Source organism: Diaphorina citri, unplaced genomic scaffold (genome assembly GCF_000475195.1).
Source record: "Diaphorina citri unplaced genomic scaffold, Diaci psyllid genome assembly version 1.1 scaffold634, whole genome shotgun sequence".
Taxonomy (NCBI): Eukaryota; Metazoa; Arthropoda; class Insecta; order Hemiptera; family Psyllidae; genus Diaphorina; species Diaphorina citri.
Window position 1 is genome coordinate 25554 of NW_007378067.1, and position 23733 is coordinate 49286.

Sequence of the window (23733 nt, forward strand, 5' to 3'; positions counted from 1 at the left end):
ACCACTATTCTTCTGATTTGTAGTCAATCACGGTAATGACTTACGTCTTGTAGTAGTGATATCCTGATTCCCTCATGTCACTCATTCCCAGTTTATATGTTTATTCTTTCGGTGTAAGGATAAGTACGTCAGATCACCCAATTTAGTCATGGACTTGGACAATTTAGTCATAGACTCTTAGTAGATAATAGTTGGGAGTGTGAGGTGCTCACACTTGATCCTTATCTAAATTTTCGTCCGTTCCGAGCGGATTATGAATCATGCTGATGCATTGATATCATTCCCAGTTTATATGTTTATCTTTCGGTGTAAGGATAAGCACGTCAGAACACCCAATTTAGTCATGGACTTGGACAATTTAGTCATAGACTCTTATAGTAGATAAGAGTTGGGAGTGTGAGGTGCTCACACTTGATCCTTATCTAAATTTTCGTCCGTTCCGAGCGGATTATGAATCATGCTGATGCATTGATAGTAGATAAGAGTTGGGAGTGTGAGGTGCTCACAATTGATCCTTATCTAAATTTTCGTCCGTTCCGAGCGGATTATGAATCATGCTGATGCATTGATAAGAACTGATTTTATTTTCTAGCGTCAATAACCAAGTGAGGAACGCCTTTTTAAGCGCGATAGACGCTAATATTCGCGTACATGACGAAGATAACGTACGTATCAGAGCATTCAGAGCTCGTATATTTGAAGATATAGAGTTTGCATGTCATTTATTGGCTACAAATTCCGGAAATCAAAACCTCAAAGATCCACAGATGTAGGTGATATGGTACTAGGAGCTACTTGAGACCATAATTTTATAGGAGCCTTGGAGCAGTCATGAGTCTACGTTTTATTACAAGCTCATTTATTGGATTATTGGCTACAAATTCCGGAAATGAAAACCTCAACCTAGTAGCTACTTGAGACCATAATTTTATAGGAGCCTTGGAGCAGTCATGAGTCTACGTTTTATTACAACTTATACTCCTTTTCAGTTTGAAGTGTTAAAGAGGAAGGGGGTGTTCTTTCTCTTCGTTTCCCTGTTATGAATAATCTTTTTTGAAATAATTTTGGGCTCTTGTGGTCTGCGTAACAGGATGTTACTCCTTTTCAGTTTGAAGTGTTAAAGGGGAAGGGGGTGTTCTTTCTCTTCGTTTCCCTGTTATGAATAATCTTTTTTGAAATAATTTTGGGCTCTTGTGGTCTGCGTAACAGGATAATAATCTTTCTGGTACAAGCAATCAACATTACCGTGTTCCAGTCATCACCACTTGGTTAATATGTTGCCTCCTTAACCACACGTCTCTGGTGATAGTGCTGTGGTTTGTGGTATCCTAATAGAACATCATAACCTGATGGCACTGTAATGCACGGGAACAATGCTGTGCCGAATCAAGTGTACGCTACCAAACTATGCTGGATGCTATAAATGGAATGCAAGTACAAGTATTTAAGCCTCGGAAAGCATTGTAATGCAAAGCAGGCTTCCTAATAGAACATCATAACCTGATGGCACTGTAATGCACGGGAACAATGCTGTGCCGAATCAACTGTACGCTACCAAACTATGCTGGATGCTATAAATGGAATGCAAGTACAAGTATTTAAGCCTCGGAAAGCATTGTAATGCAAAGCAGGCTTGGTGTAGTACAAGACATTCTGGGACATGAGTGTACTTTGTATTGTTTTATTTGTTACCTACTCGTATTTCTTTCTGTAACCTGTGCAGGTATTTTTTGGCCATTACAGTGTGTGGTCAAACGATTCAAACTTATTTTTAACCAAACTCGCTTTACTTGATGAATTGTTCATCATTCAATTATGTGCTTGTAAGTTGAACATCTTCCCCAAGGAGAATATTTTGAATAACTTTTGTTCCGCTTTGAATATCTTTCTTTCTAAGTAGGGTACTAGGTATGATGTGAATTGAACAATAACTTCGGAGCTTTTGTATGAGTACTATTGGCATACTTTGAAATTTTGAATTATTGTAAAGGGTTGGTTCCTTGCCTGTGCTGTTTGGTGTTTTACCTCTATTCTGATATGTGTTCTAACGTTGTTTTCTTGTTCATTTTGTTTGCAGACACACCTATAGTTTCTAAGTAGGGTACTAGGTATGATGTGAATTGAACAATAACTTCGGAGCTCTTGTATGAGTACTATTGGCATACTTTGAAATTTTGAATTATTGTAAAGGGTTGGTTCTTTGCCTGTGCTGTTTGGTGTTTTACCTCTATTCTGATATGTGTTCTAACGTTGTTTTCTTGTTCATTTTGTTTGCAGACACACCTATAACCAGCCTGGTTGACAACATGATTGGGCAGCAGCTCAGTTTGTGTTTTCTGGCGCTCAGTATTGCCACAAGCACTGCCTTAGGTAAGCTATTCCAGTTAGATGTAAGTACATAACTAGTATGGGAATTTTTTTTTTTACTGTTTGACTACAAATTTAAAAAAAAAGGTCTGAATTTTGATAGGATATCAGTAGAAGTTTAGATTAAACCAATGGAATAGGTACTTGTCAGCTTGTCACCCAGCGCTACTTTCTATTGCAAAAAATCTTGTGATGTTCACACCATTCCCTCCGTTCTTTCGTACTCTAAAACTTTATCAATTGATGTTCTCATTATTTTGGACTAATAAAAGAGATTAGATTATTTTTGAGTGAAAATGTGTGTCTATTAATTCTTCTCCCGAGAACTAGACCAGAGACCACCATGTATGTACACATATTTCAAAGTCGTTGATATAAATTCAAAACGAATAAAGAATGTGCTCATTCATTTGCATTTCTGTTTTAAGCTTTAAACTGGAAAACGATCTGAAATTAAAATGTTCGTTTTAATTCTGCTACATTTACTTTCTTCACTTAGAAAAAGTACGAAGAGCTTTGTTATTAACTTTCGATGTTGTTTTTACAAAAGTCCTGTTGTACGTATTAAGTATATTTGTTTTGAACTCATTGAGAGCACAGTTTGCCGGTGTTAACGCTCTTGCTTGTCATCAAACTGGTATGTTTTTATTTGTTTTGAACTCATTGAGAGCACAGTTTGCCGGTGTTAACGCTCTTGCTTGTCATCAAACTGGTATGTTTTTATATGTTTTGAAGATATTACTTCTGAAACACTTAGATGAGAAAGTTATCTTCAATTTTAATATTAAGTCTTTTTCTGACGTTTGTCTACAGTGTAGACTCTACATTTTACATTTATGTATATCCTTCCAGAATTACGGCCCAAATGATCCAAAATGTTCTTTTAATTTCGAGAGATTCTGATAATAATGGGTTCGTAAGTGTTTCGTAGACCTTACTCCTATAGCTCCTACTCCTAGTTTAACTCCAAGGTTCAGCCCTAATTCTCCTGACAAAGTTCCCTTCCCTTCTTCATCTTAATCAGAGTTTTATTTATTAGCTCTTCACTGGAGCAATTGAACATTACCAGCAAACAAGATTCCATTTCCCTAATGAGATGACGAGATGGGAAAAAAACAGTAAGTGTTTCCTGATCAATTTAGTCTACTGCGTTTATTGTACATATGTTGCAAGAGTGTCTATTCTGTCTCAATACGTATAATTACTGCATAATATTTATTCAAATCATTATCCAACTTTGATAAGAAAAGCTCTGACCTTTTTATCGCACATTTTGAGCTTTGTTTTTATCATTTTGACTAAAACATCATTACTACCTTGTGTTATTGGCTGGATGACTCATTTTAGATTTCGACTTTGTGGAGGTATAATCTTTATCTCGCGTGCTGTACTTTAGTTCCGACGTTACAAGAACCTCAACTTTGAAACACGTCACGAGGGTTAGTTCCTTTAGAATTCCGCCCTGAGCAAGTGTGTTTATAGTTTTACGCCGGTGATTCGATGTGTTTTGTATGTTTTGACGGTGTTGAACAATATTATCCACGAGTTTTAATCAAGTAAAGTGTTGCGGATGATATGTCAGGTCAATATGGGTGTAACGTGTAAAATTGTAGCTAAGGGCGTTTTGTACACATTTAACGATCGTTCTTTCCCCCTTTATTGAAACTCGGTTAACTGACCCAATACTTTTGCTTTTTGTTTCCCTTTAATGGTTAGAAAAAGTTGATAAAAAAGTTTTTTCCGTTCCCCAAAAATTTATGCCTTTGAAGTTTGATATCAGCAAATCAGTTAGGAAAGCAAATGGTGGAACTTTTTCGTGAATTAGTTTTTTTTTCTATACCAAGTAAAAGTGTTAAGCACTAACTTTGTTAAATAATAAACTTAAACTAATGTTTATGTACTTTTGGGAATAAAGAGGAAAACATTAATTAATTATGGGAGTTACATTGTTTATATCACGAATGGGTTCTACACAAAAAAGAGTACCCAGGATTCAAAAAAAATCTACATAGCCCACAAAATATGATATTTAATTGTTCATTGGAGATGTATCCGTTCTGCAAGATTTCTATCGAAATTATCTTGAACTTGGAGCATTTTAAATATGTACTGAGCTACTGAGTCCTCTAATACGTTATACGCTTACGCTCGTAATAACAATGGATATAAAGCTAAGAGGAATTGCATAGGGGTGGTTTTAGTTCTGGTATTGCTATGCTAGACTTAGTACACCTGAGCTTCTATTAACCTGACACTGACAGGAAATAGGAGAGGAAAATTGGAGTTTTGTTTGTGTTTTAAGTAATTGTTATATTTCATTTCTTCAGGATAGGGACATACTGTGGATGATGGTTGGTTTTCCACCAACCGCATGTTTAGGAAAGGTTCTGTATTTTCTGAACGGACTGTACAGTAAACAAAAAATTCTGTTCATTTGGCTTGTCCACTAATTTGGTCTATTGGCATTGGTGTTGTTTTTGCAAGTTGTAAATTCCATGAGTCATATGAGTTTCCCACGTATGAAAGAATATGCAAGATTTTCACGTAGATAAGAGCAAGATATCAAGATAAGCATGCAGTAGAATTTTCAAGATAAAGATTTCCTTTCCCTACATTGAAAACAGAAACCTTACCCTCATAAAGAACACTTGGAGGCACTATGCAGGATGAATTGGAGGGAGAGTTTTTCTTTCTTTTATTACTTTCCTCTGTGGTATTGAGAAGAAAAAAAACTAATAAACTTGTGTCAATATTTTCTCCTCACTTCACCTCAAGTTTTTCCTTTCATCCCGAGTAAACACGGACTATCTTCATTTTTCCTTGAGGACAGCGGTCTTCACAGAACTCTTCATATTGCTTCCTTGAAAAGGGTTTCTTTTGGTACACACTTTTGCTAGCTAAGGGGAGGGGGAGTTTTTCTTTCTTTTATTACTTTCCTCTGTGGTATTGAGAAGAAAAAAACTAATAAACTTGTGTCAATATTTTCTCCTCACTTCACCTCAAGTTTTTCTTTTCATCCCGAGTAAACACAGACTATCTTTATGTTTCCTTGAGGACAGCGGTCTTCACAGAACTCTTCATATTGCTTCCTTGAAAAGGGTTTCTTTTGGTACACACTTTTGCTAGCTAAGGACGTAATCGTACATACATGGAGGAGAAAATATCACCATTGTTTTTCACTGAGATTAAATCGGAAAATTATTCAATCTGAGAACATAAGAATCAAGTCTAATTAAAAGACATCCACACATATTGATTTTTCTGTCGAGTAGTACATGGAGGAAAAAATATCACCATTGTTTTTCACTGGGATTAAATCGGAAAATTATTCAATCTGAGAACATAAGAATCAAGTCTAATTAAAAGACATCCACACATATTGATTTTTCTGTCGAGTATAAAGAGACCAAGCCTCGGTTTCTCACATTGAAAAAGATACATATAGGTAATATCATATGTTCTTCACTTCCTTGTATTTCCTGTAGTTTATGTTTGATTCTAGAGCCCAAGATTTCTCATGTGATAATAAAACCACTCCTCACAATTCAAACAGAGCATTGAAAAAGATACATATAGGTAATATCATATGTTATTCATTTCCTTGTATTTCCTGTAGTTTATGTTTGATTCTAGAGCCCAAGATTTCTCATGTGATAATAAAACCACTCCTCACAATTCAAACAGAAAAAAGTAAAATGGGGTATTTGCCAGAAAAAAAGCCTTTAATTTAAAGTGCCCGAACCTATTACTCCTCCCCGTGCTATTCTCTTACTGCCTACGTGTACTTAGCATACAAACATCTTCACTCAATCTGCCTGGCTCTAATTGTATCGATGCATTCACTTGCTGATTTACCGTGGGTTGGGCCGTGTGATGTCACTCTTGGAACATTTCTTGCTTAGAAAAATCACAAGACACGATGTGTCTCTCGCTCGCCAAGTAAAAAACTGGGGTATTTGCCAGAAAAAAAGCCTTTAATTCAAAGTGCCCGAACCTATTACTCCTCCCCGTGCTATTCTCTTACTGCCTACATGTACTTAGCATACAAACATCTTCACCCAATCTGCCTGGGTCTAATTGTATCGATGCATTCACTTGCTGGTTTACCGTGGGTTGGGCCGTGTGATGTCACTCTTGGAACATTTCTTGCTTAGAAAAATCACAAGACACGATGTGTCTCTCGCTCGCTATGTCCTGCTGATTAATTTAGATAACCTACCAAGGCGAGAGTCGCGAGAAGGGGGATATATGATGTCTTATTTTAGAACCATTAATAAAAGAGACCACGTCTTGTAGTAGTGATATCCTGATTCCCTCATGTCACTCATTCCCAGTCGCGTTGTAACTGTGCATTAAATTGGTACTCGTTCTCCTATTATTTGTATTATTGATTTCTTGTGCAAATTATACGTTAACCGGCAATACCGGCATATAAACGCTTTGATGAATTGTTCATCATTCAATTATGTGCTTGTAATGACTATTATATTATATCATTGAACAATAGAAATAATTGGCGACATGTCCTGCCGTGGCAGACTTGAAATTGGAATGAAATAGTGCAGTGATGCGGAGTAGGGGGGATGTTGGATTGAGATACCCTGAGGGAACGATTCTTAGTCCGTCCTTCCTTTATTATTATACAATAGTAATAAAAAGGTATAAGGGACGGACTATTGTATTTATTGAGGACTTTGCTTGTAAAATGGGTTTCGGGCAGTATCATTATGATGCTGCTCGCTGGTCATTATGTTATTTGGTTGGTCCCCAGCCTAATGATCAAATCTCCAGCCTAATGAGTCCTCTTTCCCCTCTAATTATCTCAGGCTCTATCATCTCAAGATTTACTATCATGAATCATGTCCTGTTGAAGATTTGACTCAAAACGGACTGTTATTCTCATTTCTCACTGAATTCGACTAGCTTGTGTTCTCTCTATCTCGGCCTTACTTCTGTGCAGTTCTTCTCAATGACTGTGCTCGAAATATCTGGCAGTGATTTTTGACGATGCGGAAGGAAACTCTAGAACCAGAGAACCAAACAGTAGAGAGAGCAGAGTCATTAGGACTGGAAAATCATTCAGTGGAACCTCAGGTCGACTGTTTGACTACAAATTAAAAAAAAAAAGTTCTGAATTTTGATAGGATATCAGTAGAAGTTTAGATTAAACCAATGGAATAGGTACTTGTCACCAAGCGCTACTTTCTATTATTGCAAAAAATCTTGTGATGTTCACACCATTCCCTCCGTTCTTTCGTACTCTAAAACTTTATCACAACCGTAGACCTTACTCCTATAGCTCCTACTCCTAGTAATACTCCAAGGTTCAGCCCTAATTCTCCTGACAAAGTTCCCTTCCCTTCTTCATCTTAATCAGAGTTTTATTTATTAGCTCTTCACTGGAATGTGAGTAATTTTACAGTCGAACTTGTCTGCAAATTCTTATCGTTTTCATATGCATTTGGATCATATAACCTTTTATAGAAAACCATTAGTTCAGTAGACGATTGAAAGATCACATGGCGTTTCCAGTTGCCTTCTTTTGCAGCTGATATCAAAATTACCAAACTTGTCTGTGGATTGTGCTAAACACGGTTGCATTCATTGTTCATCCTCCGTTGGGTTAGATTAGATAAATCCCTACTCCCCTCAAAAGGAACTTTCAGATTGTCATCTCTATTAAACGTGACTTGGCTTCTGCGAGACTGTTAAACCGTTACTACCGGGTTTTGTAGATCGTGTGGCACAGATTTAGTGCGCAAGTGTGAACTGTGACCTCTCTGGTTGACATCTGAGAGAAGAATAGATGTGACTGACGAATAGAACAGCAAGATGAATTGGAGATGGAAGAGAAAGTCATTTAAACTGATCCGAACCAAAGTCCTCTTTTGTCATATAGTGGTGTTTCGGTTTTGGGTATACTGCAGGTGTCAGGATTTCATATTTGTTGGATTTTTGCATAGTGCATAAATCCCGATGTTTTCAGAATTCAAATACAGAACCCGAATCCCGATGTTTTCAGAACTTTTGAGCTTTTGACGGGTTTTCGCATTTTGGGAAAACAGGTATGAAGTTGTAGACGACAGAGCAAACTTCGGAAGTGAAGGGAACTTTTGTTTACGGTCAAAAAGTTTCACTGCAACGAAAGTTTAGGGGACATAGCTTTCATCTCCCTTTACCATTTCTGTGTACAATGCATGAAGAGTAACTTCTAAATCCCAAGGTATTAAGTACGTCAGGTAAAATTCGAAAACTGAAAGCGAACTGAAACTTTTCCACAATTCTTTAAGTCTTTCATTATCTTTTTTAATCTCCTTCTCCCTCGTCTACTTCTTCGTTTTTCTGATCCTCCTTTTCTTTATCTCTTCCATTTCTGCAAGGTATTAAGTACGTCAGGTAAAATTCGAAAACTGAAAGCGAACTGAAACTTTTCCACAACTCTTTGAGTCTTTCATTATCTTTTTTAATCTCCTTCTCCCTCGTCTACTTCTTCGTTTTTCTGATCCTCCTTTTCTTTATCTCTTCCATTTCTGTTTTTTTTCCGATCTGGCAACAGCGCTGACGTCACCGTAGCTACAAGGTACTACTAACACACTGGCGGGAGCTTTAATCATTCAAATTTGTGATAAATATGCTATTTTCTTTTTTTCAATAATATGAAACAAAAACAATTACTTACCTAGGTACAACAAATAGGTCTACTATCTACATTTAAAGTATTATTTTTCCTTTAAACATGGATCTGATGGATCATGATTATACGCTCAATGAGCTACCACCTGTGATTCAAGTTAATCAAGTTACTGATTCTAAGAAAAGCATCAAGGAATGGTGCTTTGTACCAATGTGCAGAAATACTGCCAGAAATTCATCAAAGTATTTCTGTAGAGTCCCCAGTGACAAGAAATCGAGAATGGCATGGTTTAAGATAGCAAGGAGAGACAATAAAGTGTCTGAAAAAACGCACCTCTTTGCTTGTGAAGACCATTTTGATGTGAGAGTTTTCATTATTACATATTAAATGATATTATACTCCAGATAGGTACATTTCTTTCTTTTTCATATGACAGCTCTCTAAACTTACCTAGGTACCTACCCATCTAGATTCTAAAAGAACACTTTGCTTCTTTATATAGTAAAGTCATTAGGTACCTAATGTTTTTAACATGTATGCCTGCTAGCTAGACATATTAATTTTACCATTCTTTAAAAAGTGTACCTACTACTGTTAAGATTCCCTCTTAAGGATTGGCAAGATGGGATTTATTTCACACAGTAACATTATTAGGTAGGTACCTATACTTACATGAGTTATTTTACCTATAAATTGAACTTTTTCCAGATTGAAAATGATTTTGAGAATCTCATTGCTGTAAGAATGGGCTATAAAAAGTACTTGGAACTGAAACCTAATATTCTACCCAAAAATTTTGACTGTCAAGTGAAGAGGCCAGTAGCTCATACATCATCTAAAGTGAGATCATTGATTAAAAAAAGAAAGCACAAAGAGCTATTAGATGCAGCTTTGGATGAGAGTGAAATAGCTCAAATAACTGAACTTACTGAGGAATCTGGGGTTGATTTATTAGAAGAAGTTGAGGAATCTGGGGTTGATTTATTAGAAGAAGTTGAGGAATCTGGGGTTGATTTACTCATAAATTGAAGTTTTTTTACAGACATTAAAAGCTACTGAATGTTTACAAGAAAAAGAAGTAATTTGTAACTTTGTTGCCTTATTAGGATAACATGGATAAGAACATACGACGAATTACACAGGCCCGGTACTATAAACTCATGTTGAAATATTGGTCTGACCTTTGAATATGCTCGATGACTGTTCGAATTCGAACTGATTTGAACATGGTTTTCGAGTACATATTTCGAACGTCATACATCTGCATAGCAGCTGATGTTATTTATGCCTTGGGTCTCTCTCGTCCTAAATTCGGAACTCTCTCCTTCTTACCCGGGACTATAAACTCATGTTGAAATATTGGTCTGACCTTTGAATATGCTCGATGACTGTCCGAATTCGAACTGATTTGAACATGGTTTTCGAGTATTTCGAACGTCATACATCTGCATAGCAGCTGATGTTATTTATGCCTTGGGTCTCTCTCGTCCTAAATTCGGAACTCTCTCCTTCTTCTCTCCTTCAAGTCTTTCTCTCTCCCAATCTAACCCCATAAAAAATGAGGCTTTATATAAATCTGAAAAATTCCTCCCCCTCTTTGTTGTCGCGTCGTCGTTCTTATAACACAGACGTCGGGTACACAATACCCAGATACACATCCAATAGGTACACCTACTGCAAACGTTGAAATGTCTGTTTCCAAAAGTGTAACGTAGGTAGTATCTACGTAATTCCATTGCCTCAGTCAGACGGTGTATAGATGTGTAGGAAGGAGACCAGTGGATTTATTACCCAGGAAAGGCTGGATGGCGCCTCTGTCGCTCTATTTCGTTCGTGTATAAGTTACTGAATGTGATTTTTAAGTATTTTGAAAGTACGAGCGCACACTGGCCCACATAACTTTGGACGCTATAGGTATAGGGAGCATTGTTTTTTCTATCCCTCGCTCCTAATCTAGCTATTTCTCTCGTTCCTCCTTCTTAGCTCTCCCTCCTTCTGGCTTCCTTTCTTTCTCGCTCTCCCTCCCCCTTCCTATGTCCCTCTCTCCATCCTTCCTTATCTCTCCCTCTTTCTTCCTTCGTTTCTATCCCTCTAGCCCTCTCCCTCCCTCCTCGGTCATTCTTTGAAAGTGTGGTTTATATCTCCTTGCCACATGGTGGAAGAGAAGGACGCAAGCAAAATGGAATATGTAGGTATAGGTGAAATTTCGAGATAGAATACCATCCTGTTGTGTGTCCTTATTGTCCTATATGAGATACGAGATGAGATACTGAATTCAGCATTGGAAAAGCATCCTGTTTCAATATTTTGATTGCCTCAGGCGACAATACCTTTAATCAAAAGCGGTAAAGCGATATAGCGACAGTATGACATTGCCTGTGGGGTTTGGCCGTTTGGCACACCAACTACATAAAACAACATGTAATAGCCGCACACTCATTTCATCTACAGCCATGTCTTATCTCAAGGGGCATTCGTTTTTCTTTCTCTTGTTCGTATCAGAACGGATAAGTGAGCGGAAGTAAAAAGGCAAAAAGACCTTGACTTTAGAGTTCAAGACTACGACAGTACTTTGCTTCCCCCTGACAGGCCAAAAGTATGATATGACGTATCGCCTAGGTGTCACGCATTTTAAACAAAAGCCTACCCAATCGATTTCGTTCTCAAATCAATTGAATAAGTGAGCGGAAGTAAAAAGGCAAAAAGACCTTGACTTTAGAGTTCAAGACTACGACAGTACGTTGCTCCCCCCTCGTAGGCCAAAAGTATGATATGACGTATCGCCTAGGTGTCACGCATTTTAAACAAAAGCCTACCCAATCGATTTCGTTCTCAAATCAATTGTTGAGGAATCTGGGGTTGATGTATTAGAAGGTAATCTACCAGAGCTTCTGGGCTCTTATAGATTAGAAACAGAAGTTAGTACACCCAATACTGAGTCAAAGTGTACTCAAACTAAGATTAAATCAAAGAACAAAAAAAGTCAGTGTGATATAAAAAAGAAATTGAAAAATAAATCTACCAACACAGATGTTCCTTCCCATATTCCAAAGAAATCAGTGTACTCTATGGTTTATAGTTCACTTTCTGAATCTTCTGAATCCTCATCTGATGAAGATTTTAACTGTGATCCTGATCTGAATATCAGTGAAGTATCATACCCTTCAGACACAGAGCTAGATGATATAAGATCAAGAGAAAATATGATGAAGAAAATCAAAGAAAAACCACTTACCTTTTTGGGGCTTCCACCAGAAAGTATGTTTGTTTGTGAGAAACTCAGCAACACTCTAAAGATAGATTTAATTTTTGTTTTCATTTGTCTTGTGAAGATAAGGTTGGACTTGTCCTTTGACATATTATCAAGCTTGTTTGCCTACAGCTCAAGTCACCTTGCTCGTATTTATAATAATAATATAAGGGGAATAGGAACACTACTCAACTCATTAGTTTATTGGCCAGACTCAGAACTAGTAAGAATACATTTACCTCTACCCTTTAGATTAAGATACAAGACTGTGTATTGTATAATAGACTGTCTAGAGATAGAAATACAAAAATCATCAGACCCACAATTTCAAGCTGCTACTTGGAGTGAATATAAGAAATGTAATACTGCTAAATACTTAATATCATGTACACCTCAAGGACTTATCAATTTTGTGTCTATTGGGTATGGAGGTAGAATAACAGACAATAAAATCATTCAAGAAAGTGGTTTTCTCAACCACTTACAATCAGGAATGTCTGTTATGGCAGACAGAGGCTTCAAAAATGTGGATGCCTTATTCTTAGAGAAAGGTTGTTCATTAGTTCGTCCTCCTTCTGTCTACGTTAATATAAAACCAACCAAAGAAGAAGTCAAGGAGACCAAGAACATAGCAAGTTTGAGGATTATTATAGAAAATGTTATTGGTAGAATAAGACACTTTAAACTTTTAGCTCCACATGCTTGTGTCCCAGTAAAAAACTTTGATCAACTTGACTATGCTGTACAGTCGGCTTGTGGACTTATTAATTTACAGAACCCTGTACGTCAAAATAATTACTGAATATAGCTAATAGACAAATTTAATTTACACACTTTTTTTCAGCTAGTTTTTACCTCTTGCTTTATAAAAAAGGTAGATTTATTTGGAACCATTAAAAAAAAAAAAAAAACATAGTTTGCTTTTTGCTAATTTGCTTTACTTTTTGCTTTTTTTTTTCTTCTCGTCTCGTTTGTTGTGAAGTTGTGATGCTTTGCTTTTTGCTTTTGCTTGACAAGTTGATCAGTGTTGCCAGATGAGCAGGAGAAACGTACGGAAATTTTTTTTGTACGGATTTTTTGATCTTTTTCATCTGGCAACGTGACTTAAGTGGCAACATTGCATCCCCCTTAATCCCCGTTCTCCACCTCGTCCCTTATCAGGTGGTTGATTGGTTTTTTGTTTCAGATTTCACAATTGTGTACGAGTCCATTACCTAGGAGAGAAATAGCTATCATGGTATCATACAATTAACAACAAATTTGGCAACAATCTGGCATAAATGAATTTCATAACTATGTTAAAAAAAGGCATTTGATCAAGCTTCCTAGTGGTCAACTGCTAGCCTGATAATCCTGTGATCATGGGTTTAAGTCTCAATCAAGGCAGTTTTATTCTCAATTTTTCTTTCCTTCCTTGTGAATATTATACCCACCCAGACAGTGGAGAGTAACTCCCAGGCATCTGACTGACTGACTGACTGAGTAGTTCACTGAAAAGAGTGGTTCTCTTTCTTAACTCACTCACTCTTTTGGCCATACTTGATACTTACAGCTCTCACTGTAGCATCCACATTCAAATGCAAACCATGAGGCCCGTTCATATGTTTCAACATGACAGCATTTGCAAAGTGTTCATAGGGTAGAATGATTTTACCATTCTCTCGGAGAATCAGCCTCCCTTGTGAGTCTAATGTTACTCTGGATGCTAACATTCTGAAATGAAAAAATTTCCAAATATGTATTTAGGTGGACATCAGAACTGTATTCCTAAGAGTGGCTTTAGAATCAGAGACAACTCAAACAACATTAGCTTGTAGCCTAGGTTGAGGTATACCATTTTCACAATTTTACAAGAGACAAAGTTGTTTAACAACTTTCAACACTAGGTATTTCAGTAAATTTAGAAAATCATTGTTGACAAAAGAAAATTACCCTGTGAAATCACATAGGACACCTTAGTAACTGGCAGTTCAGCAGATCTTTATCTAAAAAAGATGATGATCCACCCTTTGTGGTGTTGAAAGAAGAGATACGAGACTTCTGTGGTATGTACTGATTAGTTGAGTACCTACTTGACAAGTGCCTATTTACAAGTCAAATCATTCACAACTTACTGCAAATAACTTAGTAACTGGCAGTTCAGCAGATCTTTATCTAAAAAAGATGATGATCCACTCTTTGTGGTGTTGAAAGAAGAGATACAAGACTTCTGTGGTATGTACTGATTAGTTGAGTACCTACTTGACAAGTGCCTATTTACAAGTCAAATCATTCACAACTTACTGCAAATATACAAACAACTTTATTTAAGAAGATGAGGGAAAATGCACTTTTTGTAATATCTTAATACCTTGGCCTCATAATCTTCAAAAAGACTTTGACAGAAAAGTACTTCTACTAGAGTAAAAGTTTTGTTTCTTTCAAAACTAGGATCGGCTACTACAAAGTATCCTTTGGAGCGTCTCGACATAGACATTTGCAACTGAAGTTGTAATAGATATTGGTTTCCTATTTTCCCATTTCTGAGGTAATTGCCCTCAGTTTTCTTTGAAGAGGGGCACTTAATTTCAAAAACAGCCTCGTTGGTAATGCCATCAGGGGAAGCACCAAAGAGAGGGTATTTTTCATTTAAATGAATACCACTTTTCTTCAAAGTGGGGAATTTGGTTTTTAACAAATCAAACACACTCTCTTCTAGTTTACAACCTCTCTCCATGGCAGCAGTGGATTTAAATTTTTCACCCAATACTGATTTGAGAAGAGACCCATCTTCCGTCTGACACCGCGCTACATTATAAAATTTGGATGCAGTCACCCTTCCATAGTGAAGAAGGTGCCATTTAGGATTAGAAGCCTGTCCCTTGGTCACTTTCTCAATATGAGTAATTGCCCCATCTGTTAATAAGGTTTTTAATTTATTAATAAAAAAATCAAAATTATCACAGTTGTGAACAACTCGATTTATGTCCAAACTTGCCTCAATGGAGTCAGATGACAGTGCTGACAAAGTTACAGTCTTAGAACACTCTCCTAGCACTGAATTTTTAAAATCTTCAATATCCTCAGAAGAAAGTTGTCCCTGAGTTTCTTCCCCTTTTCTTGAAGAAATATCTCTCAGACGTAGTGGTTGCAGGCCTGACGTTGACAAAACAGACTTCTTCCAGTAGGAAACCACCTCGGTAGGAGATGGTTCCTCTGATCGTCTGTGCACCCACATGATGAAGGCAATTCTGTGCTTACAGCCACCTGAAAACAAGTAAACAATAAGTTACTTCATTAATAAAGTGAATACAACACTGATTAGTTTTTACTTCAATAAATAAATTATCTTGTTTTAAATTTAAATGCTGTGAACAAAGTGATTATAAAAACTTACAAACTTATTACCTCTATATATATACTTTTGGATTATGTGAAGATTTTTTTTTTAGTACAAATGAATAAGTATTTACCTTCTGATGCTGGGCAGTCTTCACACCGAGCATTTAAAATTTCTTCGTCTTGTTCATTTATCACACATATTTGACTGTATGGTGTGACCCGTAGCTTGTGTTCTGGGGTTATCTTCCCCTTTATGGTGCATAAACTGCCTTCCCGCTTTATCTGTACTTTTCCAACAGCTTTGTCCCCATAAGTGGATCTGGCAGACCTGAAAGACCAATAAAAATGAAAATGATATGAACATACCTATTTAACCCTCTTTCTACATATAACAAGTAGGTATGTAAGCTACTTTCAGTACATTACAACACAGTTTTTGTTCTTTACGTAGCTACTTACATAAAATATAGCTAGGTAAAAAATAAAAACCATGTTGTGACAAACCATGTAGTTTTTATTCTTCACCCTAATCTGTACCTAGGTGCTAAAGTGTATCCTTCCAACAAGATCATCATTTGGCAGTCCCTTCCAAATCCCAAAATAAATGAGAAACAAGTCATGTTTGAACACTTCAGTTTAATAATACCAGAAAATTTTAATCAACTAAGAAATTTTTAGGGTACTTTTTCTGTGAGATTTTTATTTACAACTCATACTGAGTAAAGACCTTTTGTTTTAATGACACAAAGTAACTTAAGCTGTTTTAAGCACAGTCATGTAGATAGGTAGATACCTATTTGGAAACATGGAGAGGTTAGTGACATTGGCACCAAAGTTCCAGTAGGTAGGTAGGTACTACTAGAATCATGGATAATGGATGTACCTAAAGTCCCCAAATGAAAAAGAATGATTTTAGGTAGGTAATAGAGGCCTTTCTTCTTACCTTTCTTCCTTAGAAGTTCCAGCTACTTCATTGTCTCTTTCTTTGAGCATATACTCATACACCATATTGACATCAACCTTGGGCAAATTTGTAGAGTTGCATTCCACGAAACCCGGCTCCATTTCAATTTAACAGCGTTTTCAAAGTTTTAAATAATAAAATGTACTTTATGCTATACTAACTTAAATCACTTGTAATATTTGGGAACAAAAGATGACTTCAAAATTAAATTCCAAAAAACAGCGAAACAAACACTTCTGGAAAACAAAATGGAATAAACTTGAACCTTGAACTCTAAGCTATCACGTCACCATAGCTACAAAATCCGCAAGAACAGTGTTGCCAAACTGCGCACTAAAAAAAAAAAATCACCGGGCTCCCTTGACACGACTTTCCTTATCCTATCGAATGATGCTTATTTGAGTGTTCTTTTACCCAAACTTTTACAATATCTCTAACCGTTTTGTCCTATAGCTGAAAACCGCCAAAAAAAACGGCCAAAAAGCGGTCAAAATACCGCCGACCGCAGCAACCATCTCAACCAAACGTTTTGTGTTGCATCCTTGTCACATTTGTGAACTACATACCAAATTTCAAGACTCTAGCTTATACTGTTCCCGAGATATTGTTAAATCACACCAAAAACCGCCAAAAAGCGGTAAAATGCCGCCAACCGTTGCACCGATCTTAATCAAAAGTTTCGTGTCGCATCCTTGTCACATTTGACATTAGATGAGGTTTTTAAATGGAAAAAATACAACTAGATGCCTGCTGTATACATATTTGTATAGTAGCAAATCAAAGGGACTGGAAAAATTTTCCCCACTTATCATTATAAAGTTTTATTTTTGTCCCCTGATTGCTTCAAACACTGTGGACACCTACCTACTAAGAAAAGGGAGAGTAGGGTGAGCCCTTTGAGCAAGATTTTTTTAATATAAGTTTCATACCTATAGGTAGATTTGTAAAGTTGATGAGGGATAATCCATTATGTTGTGTAGAATCTCTTACCTTGGGTTTTTAGGCTACTGAAAGTTGAGAGTTCCTGTGAAAGCTAGGTAAGTAGCCTGAGGGCACACAGGCAGACACACACGGACCAATGGCTGAAACTTTGGATTTAGGCTCTAGGGACCTCAAAAAAAACTGCCCCGGGCCCCGCGGGGGGCTAATCCGGTTCTGCATTATGTTGTGTAGAATCTCTTACCTTGGGTTTTTAGGCTACTGAAAGTTGAGAGTTCCTGTGAAAGCTAGGTAAGTAGCCTGAGGGAAATTGATTTCCCTAACCAGAAAAACGACTAGTGCACCTCGATCCTTTCTATGAAATATGTAAGAAATTAAAAATGTCACAAGTCACATACAGAAATCCACTAAACCGGAACTTTTAGAAAAATTTCGATATATTATAACTACATCAATATGGTTGGTTGGTTGGTTGGTTGGTATCAAATGCTGGGAATTGACTATCAGGTCATTTTCCTCCTCGCGTCCTAATATTTTGCGATGATGTTGTCTTTATCCGGAACTTTTGGAGGTTGGCAGGTTGGAGGAGGATGGAGGTTGGAGGTTGGAGGTTGGAGGATGACTGATGACTGTTTTGGTTTTGCTTTACTTTTTGCTTTTTTTTTTTCTTCTCGTTTGTTGTGATTGTTGTGAAGTTGTGATGCTTTGCTTTTTGCTTGACAAGTTGATCAGTGTTGCCAGATGAGCAGGAGAAACGTACGGAAATTTTTTTATGACTGATGACTGTTTTGGTTTTGCTTTACTTTTTGCTTTTTTTTTTTCTTCTCGTTTGTTGTGATTTCGGTTAAAGTTTGGTGATACGCACTATACCTATGTACCTATTATGTTTGTTAGAGGACGACAATAAAAATCCCATGTAATTTCACTCGTCCTCAGGGTATTTTTTTCAATGGTGGGATTTATAGCAAAATTCCCACAAAAATCTCGTCCTCAACACGCTCCCCTGTGCCAGATCCTTTCAGATTGAGATTTCAGAACTTTTAACTTTAGGTTAAGTAGGTAAAATTAAAAAATAAATTAATAAAAATGATAAAATGAAGTTCCTTGATCTTTTTTCATCTGGCAACGTGACTTAAGTGGCAACATTGCATCCCCCTTAATCCCCGTTCACCACCTCGTCCCTTATCAGGTGGTTGATTGGTTTTTTGTTTCAGATTGAGATTTCAGAACTTTTAACTTTAGGTTAAGTAGGTAAAATTAAAAAATAAATTAATAAAAATGATAAAATGAAGTTCCGTGATCAGTGAGTTTTGCGGTTGTACCTACCATTCCTTTAAGTATTATTTCTTTTCAGAAAATGAGGGGATCTTGCTCTTCTGAACTCTTATCAATACAGGGCTGCTAAATCTGCCGACTCTGTGATTTGTCCACATAGCTAATGGAAGAAATATCAAAGTTTCACATAGCTCCAGCTTGGAAGTTCTGTCAGTATTGCAGAGGCACTGAGTTCAAATATCTACACCTCTTTCTAAGGTAAAATACACAAATCCGAAAATACCTACCAAAGAAATTAACATTACCTACAACAAGTGACAACCCAGCAGGCTGTCTGTCAATTTTTTGGCATAACTTACATGGGAAAGTCAATTCAATTAAGGGGAGAAGAAATTCAAGTTTTTCTTAAGTTATTGCAGACATAACAAGTTTAGAAAAGGTCTGTAGGGATGGGTAAATATTCTCTGAGTCGATTCAAAGAGTCGAATATTTCAAAAGAATCGTGAATCGCGATTCTTAAATTCAAAGATCCGCAGTGTGCAGGGATCCACTGGAAAGCAATTTGTTTGTTCAAAGATTTCAATTGATTCATCATTTGATAGATGTCGTAGGTTTCTTTTGTTGGTGAGTCTCCCATATTTGCTCTAGATTGAATGGCTGCCTTTGAATCTGATAGAAATGAATGCCGCAGTGTGCAGGGATCCACTGGAAAGCAATTTGTTTGTTCAAAGATTTCAATTGATTTATCATTTGATAGATGTCGTAGGTTTCTTTTGTTGGTGAGTCTCCCATATTTGCTCTAGATTGAATGGCTGCCTTTGAATCTGATAGAATAATAGCTCTGGAGAAGAGATTGGTCTTGTATAGGAGTTGTTGGACGGCAATTTTTATCGCTCCCTTAACTTTTGCTACTGATGGAGCAACATCTTGTTTTCTGAAGTTGTCTTCGATGGTCAGGGAGTGGTCTATTTCAAAGCTTTCAGTTGGGTTGATGACTAGATTTAGATGTTCAATTTTGCTTGGGATATTAAAGCTATTCTTGATTTCAGCTACTTTTTGGATAAAGCCTGACTGGGTCTTTAGGGTATTTGATTTTTCGTTGTGTATCCAGGATTTTGAAGTTGGTAGTCTTGCGATTTTCTCAAACTGGATAAGTGCCTGTTCTTCAAGTGTTTTCATAATTGGTTTGGTGTTCGTAAGGGCGTACATTGCGTTTATGGGTGTTGTTTTTACCGCTCCTGTAATTAGTCTTAGCGCTTCATTCTGAACTCTTTCGTACTTGGTTTTATTTGTTTCATTTGCCGTTATCAATATCTCGCCACAATATGTGAGGGTAGGTTTTATATAAGAGTTATATGTAGTGTTGAGCGTTTTCCTTGAACACCCCCATTTTGTACCGGCCAATCTTTTAAGGAGTTTAAATCGGTTTCTAGCCTTGTGGGTTGTATTTTCAACGTGTTTATTCCAATTTATCTTTCTATCGAAAGTAATACCCAGGTATTTTGATTCGTCCGCTTCTTTTAGATATTTATTGTTATACTTTATTTTGATGGGTTCCATTTTCCTTGCTAGTGAAAAGACTTGGTACTTTGTTTTGTCTTCATTGATGATCATTAGATTTTCTGCACACCATTTTTTAAGGACCTTAAGGGCAGCTTCTATTTTGTTTTTTAGGCAACCGATTTTCTGTTTTCTTTGGGAACTCCATATAACTATATCGTCGGCAAAGGCCGCCACATTCACTCCTGTTTTCTCTAGTTTTATTAGGAGGTCGTTGATAAAGATGTTAAAAAGCGTCGTGCTGAGGACTGCGCCTTGTGGGAGACCGGCTTTAGTTTGCTTGTATCCTGAGATGACGTTTTCATATCGTGTTGCGCAGAATCTCTGCGTGATGAAATTTGTGATAGGTACATTGAAACATGTTCCCAGCAATTCCCATTTTTCTCATTTTTCAAACAATTTGCATCTCCAGATGGTATCGTAAGTGCCTTGGAAATCTACGAAAACGGCTATTATTGTCTCTTTTTTATTGAATTTGTTTTTGATGTCTTGACTTGGTCTTATCACTAGCTCTTTTGTTGATCTATATTTCCTGAAACCAGCTTGATTTGATGACAGACTATGCGAGGATTCCAAAAACCAATTTAGTCTATTTATCGATCTACCACGAAAGCCAGCGTTGATACTGTGGCAAAAAAAAAGAAGAAGAAAAAAAATGGAATTTTAGGGAACAAATCATTTCCGCATTTGTAAACATCAACATCGTATACAATACTTACCGAATTACCGATGAAAATTTAAAATATTGATATATCTCAAAAATCAACATCCCTAATCTGAAAAGGAACTTTTGTTATAGGTGATTCGTCAGAAGTTGTGCAATCTTCACGAAGCCATCAATAGTGTTCTACCCAGGAGTGAAATCCATGAGTTATACATGCAAATCCATCGCTTGGTCAAGTCTAAACTGAGAGAATTACTTGTACAAATGAATATCAAGAATGATGGAGGACCTCAGTATGGGTAAGTTAGATTTCAGAGAGCCCGCCGTTCCGAGAACAAACTCGGGCGGTAATCGAACCCGCTTATTGTCGTTTTATCTTAGGATAGAGCCACTTTGTGGGTCTCAATACTTATGGAGCTGAAAATGGTTAAATTAAATTCGATCCCCACGAATTTTGATCTCGAACTTCCTGGAATATAGGTCAAAGTGATAACCACTACTTTATTTCATGTCTCTTGTGATTACAGGCTAGTGGTACAAGAACTGCTGTTCTATCTGGAAAATTTGAAGCAAATAGACGCCCTTCCTGTGGATGAACTTAGCCTGTCATCCATGGATGATATATGGACCAATGAGAAGTAAACTGGAGCTTGCTGTTACATGTAATGTGATACACTAAAATAAAGAAAACTGTGACAAAGGGTCATACAACACAGAACACAATTGGTCTGTAACTATGTGACAAATTATGTAATAGTTATTGGAATTAGACAAATTTGATCAAATCGGTTCCACCGTGGTTAAATACAATGATATAATTTGAAAATACACTATAATAAATAAAATTAGTGTTAATAAAATCAAGCTTGCCGGGAGGCGTGTGAACGTCAAGAAATTCAAAGTGTTGTCCAGCCTATATTAACACCAAATAGAGTTTCATTATTTTTTGACATTTTCATCTCAACTTTTCCCCCACTTCCCTTCAACTTTAATCAAATTTTATATACATCACATTCTTGGTTAGACGTGAGATATCAATATCTTGCAAAACATTAGGCTAATGCAGGCCTAATAGTGTTTCGTACCTCAATTATCCAAATCCTCCCTCCACTTACTTGTAGAAAATCTAGTGGACTTTTAAAGGTTTGTAAAAAAAAAAAAAAAAAAAAAAAATAACATTAATTTTACACACACAGATAGGACCTGTGTAACATAATGTCACATAAGACAGTTAAAGTGTTAAGATTGGATGATGACAATATTGGGGGCCAAGTTGGTTTTTTAACATTATTTACCACCTAACAGGTATGTTGTTTTGTGTTCCTGAACTGGTATCTTCTATCTTCACTTAGATGACCTGTGGATTTGTTTTCCAGGCATTGTACATCTCTCAGACTCCAATTCAGCTCAATAATCATTAAAAAAAAAAAAAAAAAAAACTAGATGTCCCGAGCAAAGCTCCCTTGCAGGCAACGCATTAATGTGTTTGTGCGCATACGTTTCTGCGCAGTTCTGCTCCGCCGCTAGCGTGCTGCGTTAAGTCTGACGTCACAAATCTTTGAACTTTTTCATTATAAAAATTGAATTTTCGACCTTTTACAGTTGTTTTTTCGGAGTTTTGACCTCAGATTTGGATTTTTCCCAACTTTTTACATAGGAATCGACCATTTATTTATAATTTTTACCCACTTGCAATTCCTCCATTATACCTATTTATTCAATTAGTATTGAGTTGTTTCACAAGTAGCGAGTAGGTAATATTAAAATGTATAAATGTAAATATACCTAATTAAAAATATTGTATACTTACCTACCTATTTACTAGATATTATAAATTTGTTGATGCGATTTAAATCCTTTTTTATCTTGTCCTTTAAGTGATCTTTATAATGAAGTTTTAGTCAGCCCGTTTTGTGACCTTTGCTTGTTGGAGACAGAGGCTTCATTTTTTTAAAGATGTTTGATAGCGGTAACTGCTAAGGCTAATTTATTATCCCGAAATCAAAGAAAGAATTAAGACTGGGTAGGAGAAAGCCAGCTGGGGTAGGAGAAAGCGAAGCGCGATCCTATGCTCAACCCCGCGAAGCCCCGGGAGCGCAAAATGCGACCATATGCACAAAAAAATCCCGGAGGGACGGACCCAGCTTGTTTTGCTAGAACCAACAACGGTTTTCGACATATTTGCAAAAATAGGAGAAAGCGAAGCGCGATCCTATGCTCAACCCCGCGAAGCCCCGGGAGCGCAAAGTGCGACCATATGCACAAAAAAATCCCGGAGGGACGGACCCAGCTTGTTTTGCTAGAACCAACAACGGTTTTCGACATATTTGCAAAAAACTGAAAAAAGTCAGGAAAAATGACACGTCCTTCTAGTTCTTCTAGCCGTAAAGTTTCGCTTTGAGACTTTTGACCCCTTATTCAGGACACCATCCCTGACCTTTTGGGCAAACGAAAAATGACACTTACGTCCTTCTAGTTCTTCTAGCCGTAAAGTTTCGCTTTGAGACTTTTGACCCCTTATTCAGGACACCATCCCTGACCTTTTGGGCAAAAAATCAGAACTACGTCATTTTTGTCCCTCAAACCTTAAATTTATTTCGGGCTTCGTTACCTGGACTATAAAACTCACTTAGTGGTCCCAACCCCGCTGCCCCGCTCGCTCAGCTCTTCTGTGAGCTGAGCTCGTCATAGGTCATAGAGTGTAGAGTGTAGAGTTCACTGATCTATGTCATAAACATAACATGAAGCGGAATTTCCGT

At 37.0% G+C, this 23733-nt stretch overlaps 3 protein-coding genes across 4 annotated transcripts; 2 read left to right on the forward strand and 1 right to left on the reverse strand.

The window, feature by feature from the left end:
- The first annotated feature begins 8924 nt into the window (after positions 1 to 8924).
- LOC103510695 lies at positions 8925 to 13085 on the forward strand. 2 transcript variants are annotated; one of them, XM_008475379.3, is made up of 3 exons: positions 8925 to 9361; positions 9710 to 10009; positions 11860 to 13085. In XM_008475379.3, exons 1-3 carry the CDS (start codon positions 9104 to 9106, stop codon positions 13051 to 13053), a joined length of 1752 nt encoding a protein of 583 aa, XP_008473601.2. In that variant the 5' UTR covers positions 8925 to 9103; the 3' UTR covers positions 13054 to 13085. The 2 variants fall into 2 exon arrangements, with proteins under 2 accessions (XP_008473601.2, XP_026680490.1); XM_026824689.1 differs by having other exon boundaries at positions 9224 to 9409.
- A 1463-nt stretch (positions 13086 to 14548) lies between these two features.
- Positions 14549 to 16880, reverse strand: LOC103510696. Its single transcript, XM_008475380.3, has 3 exons — positions 16516 to 16880; positions 15704 to 15900; positions 14549 to 15497 (listed from the first exon to the last, which is right to left on the reverse strand). The coding sequence occupies exons 1-3, from the start codon at positions 16635 to 16637 to the stop codon at positions 14554 to 14556; spliced, it is 1263 nt and encodes a 420-aa protein (XP_008473602.1). The 5' UTR covers positions 16638 to 16880; the 3' UTR covers positions 14549 to 14553.
- A 4212-nt stretch (positions 16881 to 21092) lies between these two features.
- On the forward strand, positions 21093 to 22066 carry LOC103510698 (vacuolar protein sorting-associated protein 54-like). Its single transcript, XM_017444695.2, has 2 exons — positions 21093 to 21273; positions 21502 to 22066. Exons 1-2 carry the CDS (start codon positions 21188 to 21190, stop codon positions 21614 to 21616), a joined length of 201 nt encoding a protein of 66 aa, XP_017300184.1. The 5' UTR covers positions 21093 to 21187; the 3' UTR covers positions 21617 to 22066.
- Positions 22067 to 23733: the final 1667 nt, after the last annotated feature.